Source organism: Sorex araneus, chromosome 5, assembly GCF_027595985.1.
Source record: "Sorex araneus isolate mSorAra2 chromosome 5, mSorAra2.pri, whole genome shotgun sequence".
NCBI lineage: Eukaryota > Metazoa > Chordata > Mammalia > Eulipotyphla > Soricidae > Sorex > Sorex araneus.
In genome coordinates, this window is record NC_073306.1 from 131,385,369 (window position 1) to 131,401,788 (window position 16,420).

The following is a 16,420-nucleotide window of genomic DNA, read 5'->3' on the forward strand; positions in this document are numbered from 1 at the left end:
CTTTTGTAGACGTCCATGTCTCAAAGGTGGGGAAGGGGGGCTGGAGGGATGCTGGAGGGCGGGGGGGGGCTGGGCAGAGACGGAATCTGGCCTAGGGGCCCTGGAAGGCCGGGAGGGGGCTCAGCGGCACCCCTGGAGCCCAGCCTGGACTGGGGGACCCAGGAGGGGACGGGGAGCCTGAGGAAATGGTCCCTTGTTTCCGCCATCATAGACAAAGGTGGTCCTGCTGGTGCTACCACGGCCCGCCGTGATGTCGGCATCCCCGTCACCCGGGCAGGAACGGGGGGCGGGGGGGGGCTGCCCCCATCTCAGGAGAAAGCCCCAGCGGCGAGGTCACTGGCTCAGCTCAGTCTCCCGATCCTCCCCCCAGGCCCCCCGCCCCCGCTCTCCGCACCCCTCCCCCACGGGTGGGGCCGGCCTCAAAGGAACCCACCGCAGGCCAGGAGCTTGGTCGTAGAAACTGATTTTTAATAATAAAAAAATCTACCATGAATTCCATGAGAACCTGTACATCTGAAAAGAAACCAGTGCGTGTGCCGCGGCTCAGGCCGGTCCTCTGTACCCGCATCTCCCGCACCCCCCTGCGCCCCCAGGCGGGCACCCACCAGGTGGCGGGCAAGGGGTGAGAGAAGGGTGGCACACTCTCACCCCTACCCAGGCGGGAAGACCACCCCCCCCCCCCGCCTCCGCCACTCACAGCCTCAGCTGGGTCTTGCCCCTGCCAGGGTCCGGCGGAAGCGGAGGGACTGACCGCAGAGGGCGATCCCCGTGGACCCCTCCCCCGGGGTGGCACGGGACCCTCCCCGACTCCGGGCTGCCTGGCCAGTTCCGCGATGGGGGCACGGAAGTGCCCCTGGGCTCCCCCTGGCTCCTCCCTGCAGGATGGGCAGCTGGTGGTGGTAGCAGGGGGCGGGGGAGACAGACCTCCAGCTCCGGCCCGTGACCTCTGACCCTGCAGCACCGTCACTCGAAGAGCCAAGACTTCATGCCCGACTGCACGGCGGCCAGAGGAGGGGCGTCGCTCAGTACCAGGCTGCCCCCGCGTCACAAAATACGAAATACTGACATTTTAAAAATTTCAATAATTTAAGGTTTTTTTTCGTTTTTTAGTACAATTGTGAAAGCTTGTCAATACTACTTTACGTTGGTCCCGTTAGACAATATATTTCTTTAAAATTTTAAATGTCAAATATATAATCACACAATCCAAGAAAAAAAAAAAACATCTTTGACGAAGCCGCCGCCGCCACCCGGGATGCAGGAGTTCCGGGTGACGCCCTGGGGAGGCCGCGTCCCCTCGTGTCCCCTCAGTGACGTCCACGCCGGGCCCACGCCAGGCGGCCGCGCCAGGCCAGCGTGTGGAGCCAAGCGGGGGACAGGCGGCCCATCCCCGCCTCTCCTGGCCGAGGTCCAGCTTCCCAGGTCCAGCGAGCCGGTTAGTTCAGAGTTAGGGGGTCTGGAATGTGGGAGCGGGGGAAGTCGGGGTTTTCCAAAGTGCAGTGGAGCCGTCCCGGGGCGCTGGGTCCGCCACGGGCTTCGGGCGGGGGCGGGGCGCCAGCCGTGCCCGTCAGCTCTGAGGTGCCCACCAGGCCCTTCCGCCCGTTCCTGGCTTGTCCTCACAGTGGGCAGCAGAAGCGGCTGGCCAGGCCCCGGGCGGGCAGGAACAGAGGCCGGGCCGGCCTGAGCAGATGGAGCGCCTTCATCCCGCGGGGTGGTCAGAGGTCTCCGTCCACGGGCGGCTGGCAGAGGCGGTAGAGCCTGGCGGGAGGGGGACAGTGAGCGGACGCAGGGTCTGACCTTCCCTCTCCGACTGTCGCCGCGGGCACGTGGGGTGGCCACCAGGTCCCGGTCTGGTCTGAGGTGTGGAGGGGACGAGGCCAGGCAGGGCTGCACCAGGATCCTGCTCCCGGCCGGGCTGTGTGGCCTCCACCAGGCTCCTCAACCTCTCTGTGCAGCTGGGGTGCCGCCGCCGGTGGGACAGGCACAGTCTGCGGGGGATCCCAGCTGACGGCCGCGCGCCCTCCTGGTTCTGACCAGCCCTGACCCCGGGGGCTTGGGGGCGACCGGAACTGCGAGGCAGGGACTCGCAGACACAGTGCTCGCAGGGGGAGGGCAGCTGCCGCCCGAGGGGGGGACTCACCTGGGCGCCCCCTGGGGCATCTGATCCTTGATGCGCAGGTTTTTGGCCAGAATCTCCACCCGGGGGCCCTGGAAGACAGAGGCGTGAGCCCCGCGCCCGGGCCGTCCGGGAAGCCGACCCCGCGGTCCCCGCGGCCCCGCGTACCTGCTTGCGCATGATGTCCGTGGCCTGCATCATGCAGCGCGGCAGCAGCCCGTGGCTCCGCGCCAGCACGGCCGCCTGCTCCAGGGACACGCTGAGGGTGCTCCTGCGGGCGGGAGGGCGCGCCTGTCAGCTGACCCCGCAGGCCCCTGGCCCCGCCCCCGCCCACTGCTCTCGCCGTGTCCAGGCCCCGCCTCTCGAGGGGGCGGTCCCGGGCCCCGCGGCCGCTCACCTCTGCATGCCGGTGGCACACATGACGATCTGGCAGGCGCCCAGGCGGTAGCAGAGCTCGGAGGACACGGGCACCAGGCCGGCGCCCACGCTGGCCCCCGCGCCCGGCTTGGAGTGGATGAAGACCCGCAGGAGGCGGCAGAGCTCGTCCAGCGCGTTGATGGGGCGGATCAGCTGCGGGCAGACACCGCGTGGCCCCGGGACCAGGGCCTCCGCGCCCCCCACCACCCCACACGGCCTCCCAGCCCCGCCCGGCCCGAGGGGCCCAACCCGGAGCACCCCCCATCGCTGAGCACCGTCAGCTCCCCCTGACCTAGGGGCATCCCCGACCTCTGCCCTCGAGGCTCGCCCCCCACTGCCTCACTGCCCCGAGGTCCCCAACGCGTGAACTGGGGGGCAGATGCCCTCAGGGGGCTCCCAGCATCCATCGGAGCCCAGGCCCCACACCCAGGGGCCCCATTCCCGAGTCCTCCCCTAGCCGGTCCCCCCGTCCCAGGACGGTTCCTTCTGCTTGTCCACGGCAGCCACCACAGACCCAAGAGTTCTGTGGCTGGGCTGGCCGGGGCCTCCCCACTGGGGCGGGGTGGGGGGTGGTGGGGAGAGGGAGCAGCTCTGCCCCGACAGGGGTGCAGGGAGCCTGCTGGGACACCCTCAGAACTAAGTCCCCGAAAGAACCCCAGAGTCATGGGAAGAGGCCAGGATCCCAACCGCTGGGACAGAGCGCCAGAAGACTTCCTGGAGGAGGTGACGCAGAGCTCGGCCAGGACTCTGCAGGCGACCTGTCCACTGTGCCCTGGCTCCCCAGCCCTGCCCAGCCCCCGCATGCTGGGGGCAAACCTGGTCGATCTTCACGGCCGTGGCGCTGGCGTCCGTGGGCAGGTTCGACTTCTCCAGGTAGAATGCCCTGAGGGAAGACGGCTCTGAGGTGAGGGGGGTCTGCCACCCCCAACTGCCCACCCTCTGACTGCACCACCGACTGCAGGTGGCCGCCCACACACCAGTGGCCCCTCCAGCACCACCGACTGCAGGTGGCCGCCCACACACCAGTGGCCCCTCCAGCACCCCTGTCCCCCACACAGCCCCCGGAAGCCCCCACTCCACTGGCACAGCCTCCTGTGGGTGCCCTCGGGGCTGCCCCTCTGTCCACCTGCCCCCAGGCCCTCACACGGCCCCTCCGTCCACCTGCCCCCCAGCAGCTCAGCTAGCACCAGGCAGCCGGGCCCTCTTCAGGGTGGACGCAGCTGTGCGGGCCTCAGATGCTGTTTTTGGGAGGTGCACCGAGCACCAACAGGGGGTGCAGGGACACGTGGCCTGGCCGGCCGCAGGGCGCAGCCACCGTGAGGGAGAACGGAAGGGTCTGGTCGGGGCCCCTCCCGCCAACAAACGGGCAACCAGGAAGCAGCTCGGACCCACTCCAGCCTCGTTCTCCGGTTTCCAGCAGGAGAGCCAGGCCGGGGTGCGGCCTTGGAACCCCCGCAGCCACATTTCCTTCCTGGGGACACTGGGCCCGCGGCCACACGGTGCTGCCCGGGGCCCAGGGTGACCCCGCCAGTACTCAGGGTGCTGACTCACAGTCAGGGCCTGTGCGGGCGCTGCACACACCTGCTCACCCCGCTGACCGGCCCGGGTCGCCTCCTCTCTGGGGGGCCCGTGGGGCTCTGTCCTGACTTCTACCCACACACGCACCCCCAGCTAGTGAGCCGGGGTGCAGCCAGTGTGAGGCCCAGGGACGCAGCCCTGGGCAGCGGCAGGGAAGTGGCTGCTCTCTGGGCTTCAGTTTTCTCATCTGGGACGTGGGTCTGGGTGTGAGGGGTTACGGCTGCTGTGACACCTCACTGCAGACCCCCACACCCCCCCCAAGAATCCTGCCTCTCTAGCCCCGCCCCACAGAGCCCCGCCCCCAGAGCTCCACCCCAGCCGAGACCCGCCCCTTAAGCCACAGCTAAGCCCCGCCCCTAGCCCCGCCCTGCCAAAGCCCCGCCCACCCCACTGAGACCCACCCCCAAGTCCTGCCACAGAGCACCTCCCCCGCCGAGCCCCGCCCCACCTAGCTCCGCCCATCTGAGACCCGCCCTCTCCAAGCCCCACCCCCTCCAAGCTGTCCCGCTGAGCCCCGCCCCCAGAGCTCCACCCCACCTAGCTCCGCCCCCGCCAAGCCTCGCCGAGCTCCGCCCACCTGAGCCCCGCCCCCACCAAGCCCCACCCCGCCCCCACAGAGCTCCGCCCCACCAAGCCCCGCCCACTTAGCCCTGTGCCCACCTGAGCTTGCGGTAATACTGCTGGACCTTCTCCAGGGACTGGGCGTTGATCTCCTGTTGCAGATCTGCAGCCGGCCCTGGGCTGCCTGGAGGAGGCGGCCCCTCCACGTTCTCCAAAGCTGGGAGGAGGCAGAAGCGAGGGGGTGGGGGTGGTGGCTGGGACCGGGTCTGCCAGGTGGTCCCTGGGGACCCTCCCCTGCACCTGAGCCAGGCTCACCTTGGGTGAAGAGCACCGTGTGCAGCCGCAGGCTGGCCCCGGCCTCCAGGCGCGAGGGCAGCTTGGAGAAGTGGTAACTGTCCAAGTGGAGAACGACCCGCAGTGCCTGCCGGCTGCCCTCGACGTGGTAGAAGACGTTGGTGTCTGTGGGTGGACACAGCTCAGCCTCTGTCCGCGGCCCACAGGCGGCCTCCCGGACGTCTGTCTGGGCCTCCGTCTGCCGCCTGCCCTCCTGTCCAGAGGGTGACCCCTGCCCCCGCCCCACCCCGCGAGCCTCCTTCACTGGCAGCCAGTCCTCAGAGCTCCCCCACCGCCCAGGCCTCTGCTGGCCAAGGTGCCGTGGGCAGGGCCTGCGCCTGGTGGCCTGGCGGGGGCAGAATCATGGTGTTGCACCCAAGGGTGTCCCCATTCAGCAGTGAGGATCCCCCAGCCAGCCAGACCCTGGCAATGGCCCCAGGGACACGGGGCCCGGGGTAGGGACCCTGCCTTCTGCCAGGGCCAGCCAGTCCTGACACTGGCCACTGGCCACGACGGGCGGCCAGACAGGGGCCAAGCCCCGTGATCCAGCACCCCGTGCGAGAGTCCGGACCCCACATTCTCAGTGACGGTGGGGCAGCGACGGAGGAAGAGCTGTGCAGGACCGTGTGCAAAGCCAGACACGTGCACTGGCCACACAGACACGCACCACCGCTCTGGGGGACCCACGGGGGAGCGTTTAGAACAGCCCCCGGTGGGGGTGAGAGCACAGGGACACTGAGAAACACTCATCAGCAGAGAGTCTCAGCTAGGACGCCCCCAGTCACCTGCAGGGTCCCGGGGCACAGGTCCCGGCATCAATTCCGGGGCCCGGGGTTCAGAGAGTGGGGGTGGGGCGTGAGCTCTGGGGTGAGCCCCGGGTGGGTTCTTGGTTCTGGCTGTCCACCAGGGTCTCCTGGGAAGCTTTTTTAGAATCTCCCAGGCCAAGGGTCCAGCCCCCAAACTGTCACCCTCGCCACGACAGACAGGAGCCTGAAGCTAGGCCTGGCACACGTCCCTGTTCACTGTTATGAAGGTCCAGGGGGTGCACGGCCAGGCGGACGGTGGCTGGGCAGAGGGGTAGGAGGGTCCGTGGGTGGGTTCGTGAACGATGGGAAGAGGCAGGAGGGGAAGGGTGGATAAACGAGACGACAGAAGGTTTGGCAGGCAGATGGGTGAGCGGGTGAGGGGATGGGTAGGTGGATGGTGGATGGAGAAAGGGAGATGGATGAGCGGATGGATGGATGGATGGATGGATGGATGGATGGATGGATGGATGGACGGGCAGACCTGGGGGTAAGTGGATGGATGGGTGGGTGGGTGACTGAGTGGATGAGTAGAGAAGGGGTGGATGGGTGGGAGGAAGAAAGGAATTCCACTGTGGCAGAGCCTTAAGGAAATCTAAGTCTTGCCCCCCCCCCCCCCCCCCGCAGAAGACTGTCTGCAGGGTAACGACCGGATACTAATGCTGGTCACTCTTTCTCCAGGTGGGGCCAAGCCTGGAGGCCCACGAACCCTGGGCAGCTGACCTGGAGGCTCGGGAAAGGGCAGGTGAGCCCCAAGGAGGGTCCACACCGAGAGCCCGGGTCCGAGTGCGGGGTGCGGCAGGAGGGGACACTTACTGGCCACGAAGTTCTCATCCAGCTGCTTAAAGGAGAAGGTGACGTTGTCCAGCTCGGACAGGGTCACCCAGATGTCCTCCAGCATGGTCCGCTCCTCGCTCTGCGGGAGGGAGACGGGGTGTCTCAGGGCCCTGCATGCACCCGGGTGGGGCTGTCTGGGTGGAAACCCGCTTTTGCGCGAGGCTTGTCCTGACTCCCCCCGGCCCAGGCCCACCTGTGCGCTAATGTTCTGGGGGACCGCTTTCCTAGACCACCCACCTGGCCACCAGCGCCCGCTCGAACCCAACCCGCCTGGATCCAACAAGTCCTGTTCCTCCGCCACCCCAGCAGGCGCCTGTGAGCAACGCCGACCAGCAGAGGGCGCCCTGGCCCATCTGCCAGCCGGCCGGGACAGGGCTCAGGGCTGGGGGGGGGGGGGGGCGGGACGGCAGAGCGGAGACACGGAGACAGCAGGGGGAGGGGGAAACACCCAGCTGCGGGCTGTGCCTTGGTGTTGGCTCTGAGACTGACCTCGTATGCTGAGGCACTGACTGGCTCCCAGGGTAGGCAAGGAACGCCAGGTTCTGAGGGGCGGGACTGGGGGGGTGGGGATGGAAGGAAGGGAGGGAGGGAGGGAGGGAGGGTGGGAGGGAGGGAGGGAGGGGCTCTGCGGGCGTTTCTGCTTCCCCCCACCCTGTGCTGTCCTGGCCTGGAGCGTGGGGCAGACAGGCTCCTGCCGGTGACGGAGCCTGAGAAGGCTCGGCGGGGTCCTCCCAGAGCGTCCTTCTCACCCAGCAACTGGGGATCTTCCCATGTCCCAGCAGCCCGTGGCCACCCCCACCGGGCAGCTGACCTGCCCCTGGGCCTTTGCACCCACCTTCTCGCTCCCTCCTTGGATCCTGGGGCCACCTCAGCTTCGCCCGGCCACCTCCCCAGCCACCACCCAGACCTGCCCGTGCCCTGGATGAGCCTCAGTGACACTGGACATGTCTCAGCTGCCCCCAAGGCCCGGAGCCAGCCCAGTGAGGACCAGACTGCTCCGAGCCACTTGTCGCTACACTTGTTTATGCCCATCTGCCTCCCCCAGGACCCCCGGACTCAGTCACACACACACTCACTACCACACTCACACGCACCCACACTCAGTGTAACACACACTCACCTACTCTCACACTCAGCTCTACACACCCAATGACACACACATCCACACTTACATACACGCACACATACATAATCACACTCACACCCACACCCTCACACACATCCACACTTTCACATACCCAGTCTCACACCCACACACTGTATACTCACTCACACACATCCACTCTTACATACATGCACAGACCCACACCCACACTCACACATCCACACACACATCCACACTCATATACACGCGCACAGACACTCTCACACACACTCACACATACACATGCTCACACTCACACCCACACACTATCTCACACCCATACTCACACACACTCACACGTACACACTATCTCACACCCATACTCACACACACACTCACACATACACACTATCTCACACCCATGCTCACACACTATCACACACACACACACACACACACATACCCACTATCACACACACACACACACATACACACACACACACACACACACACACACGCCAGACCCCGGGCAGTCCCTGGCCGGCTCGGCGACCGACAGGACCTGGGCCCGGCCCGCCCAGCCCCTGCCCGCCCTCACCACGGCAGCGGGCGCCAGCAGGGACTGGCAGTGCAGCAGGACGCCGGTGGCGGCCACCTGCTCGAGCCACTTGCGGCTGGCGTCGCGGCTGCTCTCGCCGTACTCGCCGCTGTTGTTGTAGCGGTAGCTGAGGGCGGCCAGCAGCTGCTCCGACACGGCGCACACGGCGGCCACCAGCGCCTGGCAGAAGATGCTGTCCCTCCGCAGCTGCAGCTCCGTGTCTGCCGGGACAGAGGCTGCTGGGGCGGCTCTCGGGGGTCGGCCCGGGGCCCCCCAGGCCGGCCCCACCCCCCGCCGAGAGCATGGGGGGGCCCCAGCCCCGGGACGCCCCGCCCCTGCTCCGCCCACCTGGTCCCCTGTGACACTCTGCTCAGGTGAAGGGCTCAGGCTGCAGGCTCCGCCCCCCCACCCCTACCCGGCACGCCCTCACCTGAGCACTGACTCTGGGGCTCGCTGGGCCAGGTACCCCCAAAGTGGCACCTGGGCCCCGGGCTAGCCTGGGTGTTCCCCAGCTTCCCACAAAAAAACTCTTGGGACTTGGCTAAAGATTCCTGCCCTGACCCCTGCCCTGCCCTGGCCTCTGGGTCACTCGGGGCCCCGCTGGGACGCATCTGGAGCCGGGCTCTCACCCTCGGCCACTCAGGGGCCAGCTCTGCTCCCCATCCAGGGGGTGCTTGGGGTAGGGAGCCTGCCACCTGCCCCTCCCCTCCCCCACCCCATCTGCGGGCAGTGAGTCCCGGGGTGGGCGGGGGTGCTGGGGGCTCTGTGGGCAGCCCGGGCCCCGGAGGGGCCAGTCTCACCCGTGCACTTGAGCAGGGCCAGGAGCAGCTGGTTCTTCCCGTCTGGAAGGAGAGGAGAGGGGGGAGGGCATGGCGGCTTAGTCAGGGGGCCTGCAGGACTCGGCCGGGAGCAGGCACCCGCTTCCCACGTCCCCTCTGGGCCTCACCCTCCACGTATCTCTGGATGTTGTCCACCAGGGCCCGGATGGAGCTGGGCAGGTTCCAGGGGTCCTCCCGGATGCTGACCTGGATCAGGCTGCGGCCCCGCAGGGTGATCTCCTCCTTCTGCTTGAACTCTGCAGGGTGGAGACGCGAGGGGCTGTGTCTGAGTCTGGGCGAGGGGAGAGGCGGGGGCACCCCAGGCAGCGGCACTGATGCGTCTCTGGGCCTCCGCCCAGCACGGGCGTCGCGGCCAAGCAGACCCCGATTCTCCCGAGCCTGACAGAGTCCCTGCAGGAGCCTCGGTCTGTCCCCCCAAGCCCTGGGCTACAAGCTAGCCTCGGCGGGCAGGTGGGTCGGAGGGGGGCTGGGCGAGTGGAAGGGGGCTCGCTGGCTGGGTATGTGGGGGATGGGTGGGTGGGTGGATGGTCGGATAGGTGCATGGGTGAGTGGGTGGGTGGGTGGGTGGGTGGATGGATGGATGGATGGATGGATGGATGGATGGATGGGTGGACGGACGGACGAACGGACGGATAGATAGACGGATGGATGGATGGATGGGTGGACAGACGGATGGATGGATGGACGGATGGATGAGTGGATGGATGGATGGATGGATGGATGGATGGATGGATGGATGGATGGGTGGATGGGTGGATGGGTAGATGGATCGTTGGATAGGTGCGGGGGTGAATGGGTGGATGGGTGGGTGGGTGGGTGGAGGGATGGATGGATGGGAGGGTGGGTGGATGGGAGGATGGTCGGATAGGTGGTTGGGTGAATGGGTGGATGAGTGGGTGGGTGGGTGGATGGGTGGATGGATGGGGGTGTATGAATGACTGGACGGGTGGCTGGATGGTTGGATGGGCAGGTAAATGAAAAGATGGGTAAACAGGTGACTGAGTGAGTGGGTGTGCAGCCAGATGGCGGGCTGAGTGGGTAGGCGGATGGATGATGGGAGAGAGTGAATATGAGAAAAAATACATGGAAAGACACAAGAAATGTCCATTTTTCTTCCCAATCATCTCAAGAATAAAATCTAAAACGACCCCCCAGCCCCGTCCTCCCTGGCCTGAGTGCAAGGCCAGACTCAGCCCTGAGCACTGTGGCCCTGAGCTGTGGCCCCAGGCCCCCCCCCCATAAGTAAAATCGGAAAGCTCCTTCCCCAGCTCAGTCTGGACCAAGGCGGGCCCTCGGCGTCTGGCCTGTGGGCGGACAGCAGCGGGCAGGGAGGGCCTGCTGGGGCCGGCGTGCCCCCCCTGCGCCCCTCCCCCCGCACGGCCCACCCGCCCTGCCCGCCCGCCCGCGCTCACCCAGCAGGCTGTGCTCCATGGGGCAGTGCCGGGTCTCCTCGAAGGCCCTGCTCATGACCGGACCCTTGAGCAGCGCGTGGATGGCGTCCACCTGGGCACGGGGGCGGGGTCAGGCTGGCCCGGGGGGCCCTGGGCACAGGCCCTGGCCCAGCCCCGGCCCCCCCGGCCCACCTGGTTGAACAGATGCTCCAGGCAGCCGTGCAGCTTGTCCTGCTTGTCCGATGGGATCCGCATGTCGCACGGCAGCTCGTCCCCTGGCGGGGGGCAGGCACCGTCACCCACCCGGACCCCGCCTCTGCCCTCCCACACACTCCCTCCTGAGGCGCCCCACGGCCCCCGGGGATCTGGGCCGATAGACTCGCCCTGGCTGTGTGTCCCCGGGAAAGTGGCCTGACCTCTCTGAGCAGCCTCCAGACCTCCCCAGTCCTGTCCCTGCCTGCTGACGCAGCGCCGGGCCCCGCGGGCCTCACTCAGGAGACAATGATCCATTGAGGCCGCCACTCGCCCTGGTCTGTTCAATAGGGGCAGAACCCCATGTCCAGAGGGAAGGGCAGGGGGACGGGGGGAGGGGTCCATAGGGGTCAGGCGGGGGAGGGACCTGCTGCAGTCACCGTGCCATGGGGGTCGTGACCCTTGTCACGCAGTCAGTCGCATGTCTAAGGGTGGGACAGGCGACGGGCCTAGGTCAGGGCAGGGATGTCAGGTATCTGAGGGAGTGTCCATGTCTGTCTGTCTGTCCACCCATCCGTAGTCATCTGTGTATCCAGCTGTCCTGTCTGTCCGTCTGTCTGTCATATCCCCCCACCTTCCTGTCTGCAGGGCCAGGCGGGCACCTGACGGCGGGCCTGGGGTGGGGGCTCCTCTCCCCAACTCCCACCGAACCCTCTGGAACAGTTCAGTGCCCCTGGCTGTGGGGTTTGAGCACGTGACACCTGTCACTGAGAACCGCTGGGCCGCCCTGCCCGGGGACTCTGCAGCGCCCGTCCCCTAATCCCTGCATCTGGGGCCGTGTCTGGGGCCACACTGCAGTGTCCAGGCGGGTCCGGGCGCTGTGCTCGGGGCTGACACCTGGGGACTCAGCGGGGCCTCGGGGCGGCCCCTGCCAGGCCCTGCACTGTCACGCCAGCCTCTACCGAGAGTCACTTCCTCTCCATGGGGGACGGGCAGGACCCCACTGTGCTCAGGGGCCACCGGGACCGCGGGCAGAGCCGGGGGGCGAACACGGACACCCGGGCCGCACGTGTCCTGCGGCCTCTCCCTGTCGCAGAGGACACGGGGCTGGGCTGCCTGACGCGGGCCCGCGGAAGGGATTCCGCCGCGTGGGTGGAGACAGACGGATGGACGGACAGACAGACAGCACCCACCCGAGACAGTCAGGGGCCCGGGACTCACCAGAGCCCATCTCGTCGCTGCCCAGGTACGAGCTGTTGCTCCTCACGCTGGTGTAGGACAGCACCGAGTCCCGGTTGCTGTTGCACTCGCTGGGGGGGAGGGGGCGATGGTCGGGTCACACCTCCCCAGGTCACACCTCTTCCGGGTCACACCTACCCCCCCCCACGCCCCATCACACCTCCCCTGGGTCACCCCTCCCCAGGTCACACCTCCCCCGTCACACCTCCCCAAGTCACACCTCCCCAATTCACACCTCCCCAATTCACACCTCCCCGGTCACCCCCACCCCCTGCCACACCTCCCCTGGGTCACACCTCCCCCAATTCACACCTCCCCAGGTCACCCCCACCCCCTGCCACACCTTCGCCGGGTCACACCTCCCCCAGGTCATGTACTACCCCCCCACCCGCACCCCTCGGTCACCCCCCCCATCACACCTCCAGCGGGTCACACACTCCCGCCCAGTCCCAGGATGACACACTCCTGCCCAGTCCCCAGAATCCACTTTCTGCAGTGTAGACAGAAAGCCGGGCAGCCTGGCCAGTGGGATCTGGGTCTGCCCGGGCCGCCCCTGAGGACCCAGCACAGAAGCCAGAGCAGGAGGGAGAGAGGGAGGGGTCCCCTTTGGGGCGGCTGAGTCGCGGCCTGCTGTCCCGGCCCCTGCACGCCCCTCACCACTCTCTCCACTGCTCCCGGCTGGCCGGGACCCCACCTCCGGGCCTGGACCGATCCCAGGCACGCGGGCGGCGGGGACAGTCCCCGGCCCCGGCCCTGGGTGCGGCCGTCCCGCCTCTCGAGGTGGGGATTAGCGGGGCAGAGGCCCCGGGCACTCGGGGACGCGGGAAGTCGGCCCCCGCACCTGCCCCGGCACGCCAAGTGAGCCCCGAGCTGACGTGGGCTGGGCCAGGGCTGAGGGGGCCGCACTCCCCACGGGGGGGACGGACATGCAGCAGCCCCGCCACAGGGCAAACCGGCCTCGCCCGGACCCCGCGAGGGGGATCAGACCCGCGGGCCTCGGGAGGGAAACAGAGGCGGCCTCTCCCGCCGCAGGGGCCGCGGGTCACCGGGACCAGACAGATCTCTGCCCTGGCCGCGTGCGGAGGCCAACGGGGTCCCTGAAGTCCCCGCATTCAGCGTGGCATCCCGGCCCACCTGTAGGAGTCGCGGTAGCTCATGGTGTCGTGGCCCGAGTCCTCCTGGTCCTCCTCGGACACCTTGAAGCACACCTTCTTGCTGCCCCCCTGCTCGCTCCTGTCCGTCTCACTCTCCTCGCCGGCCAGTGGGGGGGACGAGGCCTCCTCCACCGAGGGTGGGTCGCAGGACCCCGCTGACGTGGGCTCCGTGATGGTGGACAGCAGCCTGTGGGGGCACGGACAGGAGGGTCAGTGGGGACCCCTGGCTGACCTCAGGCCTGGGACAGAGGACCTGGGGTCACTTCCCTGGAACGTGCAGTACACGATCCCGCCTGTAGGGGGCGCAAGAGGATTTGCTACTGCAGGGCACAGAGGAGGGGCAGGGTTGGGGGTGGGGGGGCTGTGCAAAGGCTGAGAGTGGGCTCTTATAAACATCACTGCGTCCCGCAGTGACTATTCGGACCAAACACAGACAACAGGGAAAACTGGGTGCCAAATAAAACCTTAACACACACAACACACTCAGACACACACATGCCCACAGACACACACATGCTTACACACACACACGCTCACACACACACATACACACATGCTCATACACATGCACATACATACACACAGACACACACAGGCTCACACAGACATACACAGATGCACACACAGATACACATACAGATACACACAAAAACACACATTCAACAAATACAGATGCACACAGACACACACAGATACAGACAAACACACACACAGGCAGGTGACTGGACCTGGGCCCTGCCCACACCCTGTCCATCCCGGGCTCAAGGGATGGATGACGGTCACAGCAGGGTCCCTGGGACAGCCCCAGCCCCTGTTCAAACGCTGATAGTGATGCTGAGACAGAGCGGCAGGAGGGCACTTGCCTGGCACCCGGGTGGGTCCGACCCCTCCCGGCACCCCCCTCCCTGCTGGGAAGAGGCGGGGTTCCATCCATCCGTCCGTCCCCTGGCGCACGGCTCACGTGCTTTTTAAAAACTTGCCTCATTTTATAATTCAAGAGAGGAGAGGGCCGCCCTTCCTCAGCTCAGAACAAGCAACCAAAACCACCGGCATCGGGCACAGAACCATCTGCTCCCGGGCCTGAGTGGGAAGAAACTCCCAGAGGACCCTCCCCGACGCGGCCGTCACGCCGAGCTGAGAGAGAAAAACATTCTCTGGCAAACAACTGAGACCTTGGCGGCATCAACAGCAGCTCCAAGAACACTAAACGGACTCCCACGTTTAAAAAACTAAAAATGCCGGGGCCAGGGGCTGGAGCAATAGCACAGCGGGGAGGGCGTTTGCCTTGCACGCGGGCGACCTGGGTTCAATTCCCAGCATCCCATAGGGTCCCCCAAGCACTGCCAGGAGTAATTCCTGAGTGCAGAGCCAGGATCGCCGGGTGTGACCCAAAAAGAAAAAAAATATAAATAAAAATGCCGGGGCCAGAGAGAAGCAGGAGAATGGGGAGGGCGCCTGCCTTGCAGGCATCTGATCTGAGCTTGACCCCGGCACCACCTACGCCCCCCACCCAGCACCGCCAGGAGGGGCCCGGTCTAGGCAGGGCTGCGAGCTCTGGGCAGCGCCAGGCGTGGCCCTAAAACAAAGCAAAACAAAAATAATCCCTTAGATGTTGGGGGCTGGAGAGATAGTACAGTGGGGAGGACACTTGCCCAGTGATGTGTCCAGGGGTCTGACCCCTGCACTCCATAAGGGCCCCCAAGCTCGATCCCTGAACCCAGAGCCAGGAGTCAGCCCTGAGCACTGCCGGGAGTGACCCCCAGACAAAACCAAGGCACTTAATGGCCAAAATGAACAGCATCTGCGAGGAAACCTTTACATCCCAGTTTCTCTAATGACGCTTTGGAGATGGGAGGGCAGGGACTTGCCCGGGGCCTCCTGGACACGGATCCTGATTTTCTCTTTTATCATGAACAATTCCCACCAGACACAAAAGCAGAGGGAACGGCACCGTGGACCCCAGGTACCTGGTGGACAATTTCAAGCCTGGCAACGCAGGGTCCACCTCGCTCCCCCAAGCTCCCCCACACCTGATCTTCTGGAGCATCTATAAAACCAACCTGGGACATCACCCAGTTCCCCCCACGAAACACCCATCTGGCGTCTCCAGCACTCGGGACTCGAAAGCAACCGTCTTCTCCACCGAGGGTCCACCTTAGCTGGGCCCAGCGGCACTGCTGGCTGCCCGGACAGAAGGGGGCGCGGTGGCCTCGAGGGCAAAGGGCCAGGGTGCGGCCGATGCACCCCCCCAGTACCCCCCCCCGCCCTCCCACGCCTTTCCAGCCCCACGGCCCACAGTGCCGAGGCTGAGAGGCGGAGCCAGTGTGCCCGCTGCCCAGAAGCAGCCACTGTCCCCTGCATCCGTCCACGTGCCACTGTGTCTGACCAGCTCAGCCCGTGTTAGAGGGAGAACCCAGCCAGGGCCCGATGACACCCGCCAGTGCGCCCCAGTCTCTGCCCTCCACCCCACACCCCTCCCGGAGAGGGGCCCGGGAAGGGGGCACGGGGAGGGAGCGCGGGAACAGCCTCGGGTGCCACGGTGGGGGGAGGGGGCTTCCCACTTGTTCCCTGAAAGAAGGTTCATCCCGGGGGCACAGTGTCACCTGCTCTGAGAAGCGGGTGGGACCCTCTGTCTCCGACTCTTCCTTCCCCGCCCCATCACCCATGAGGAGGCCTGTCCTCTGGGTCTGGGGCCGTGACCCCGCATCCCAGAGCAGAGGGTGACCCGGGCGGTCTCTCGAGGGCGGGGAGGCCCCACAGCCCTGTGCCCGGGGCCGCACCCCTCCCAGTGGTCACTGCGGGCACACGTCCTCCCACTCTGGCACCCTGGCGGTTCCGCAGGGCCGGGGCTGCCGCAGGGACCCGGACACAGCCCGACGCCCCCTCACGGCCCCCAGCACAAACAGCTCAAGAGTGCACAGCAGGGGCCAAGAGGACAGCGGGAGGCGGTGCTTCGTATGTGGCCACCCCAGGTTCGACCCCCAGCACCCGACATGGGCCCTGAGTCCCTCCAGGGGAGATCCCTGAGCACCGCTGGGTGTGACCCCAGAACAACAACAACAAAAAAGTAGGAACGAAAATCACATGATGTCTGGGTTTCCCAGCAGCACAGGTGAACGCTCCATCTCTGTGTTTATACTCACATAGTCACACACACACAGACACACAGACACACACTCACAGACACACACAAATACACAGACACACACATAGATAGGCACATACAGACATACAGATACACACAAACTCACACACACAGAAACACACACACAGACAGA

General features: G+C 66.1%; 1 protein-coding gene across 1 annotated transcript in view; it reads right to left on the bottom strand.

The window, feature by feature from the left end:
* Positions 1-446: 446 nt before the first annotated feature.
* The window catches only part of PREX1 (phosphatidylinositol-3,4,5-trisphosphate dependent Rac exchange factor 1), a 120,787-nt gene continuing 104,813 nt past the window's right edge, over positions 447-16,420 (bottom strand). Inside the window, exons 26-40 of the mRNA XM_055138937.1 lie at positions 13,123-13,329; positions 11,971-12,059; positions 10,750-10,832; positions 10,579-10,669; positions 9,274-9,402; positions 9,128-9,169; positions 8,328-8,548; positions 6,625-6,724; positions 4,988-5,131; positions 4,772-4,889; positions 3,350-3,416; positions 2,514-2,686; positions 2,285-2,387; positions 2,141-2,208; positions 447-1,758 (exon numbers count right to left, since the gene is read on the bottom strand). Coding sequence (XP_054994912.1) covers positions 1,716-1,758; positions 2,141-2,208; positions 2,285-2,387; positions 2,514-2,686; positions 3,350-3,416; positions 4,772-4,889; positions 4,988-5,131; positions 6,625-6,724; positions 8,328-8,548; positions 9,128-9,169; positions 9,274-9,402; positions 10,579-10,669; positions 10,750-10,832; positions 11,971-12,059; positions 13,123-13,329 — 1,678 coding nt within the window. The 3' untranslated portion in view covers positions 447-1,715. The remainder of the gene's footprint in view (positions 1,759-2,140; positions 2,209-2,284; positions 2,388-2,513; positions 2,687-3,349; positions 3,417-4,771; positions 4,890-4,987; positions 5,132-6,624; positions 6,725-8,327; positions 8,549-9,127; positions 9,170-9,273; positions 9,403-10,578; positions 10,670-10,749; positions 10,833-11,970; positions 12,060-13,122; positions 13,330-16,420) is intronic.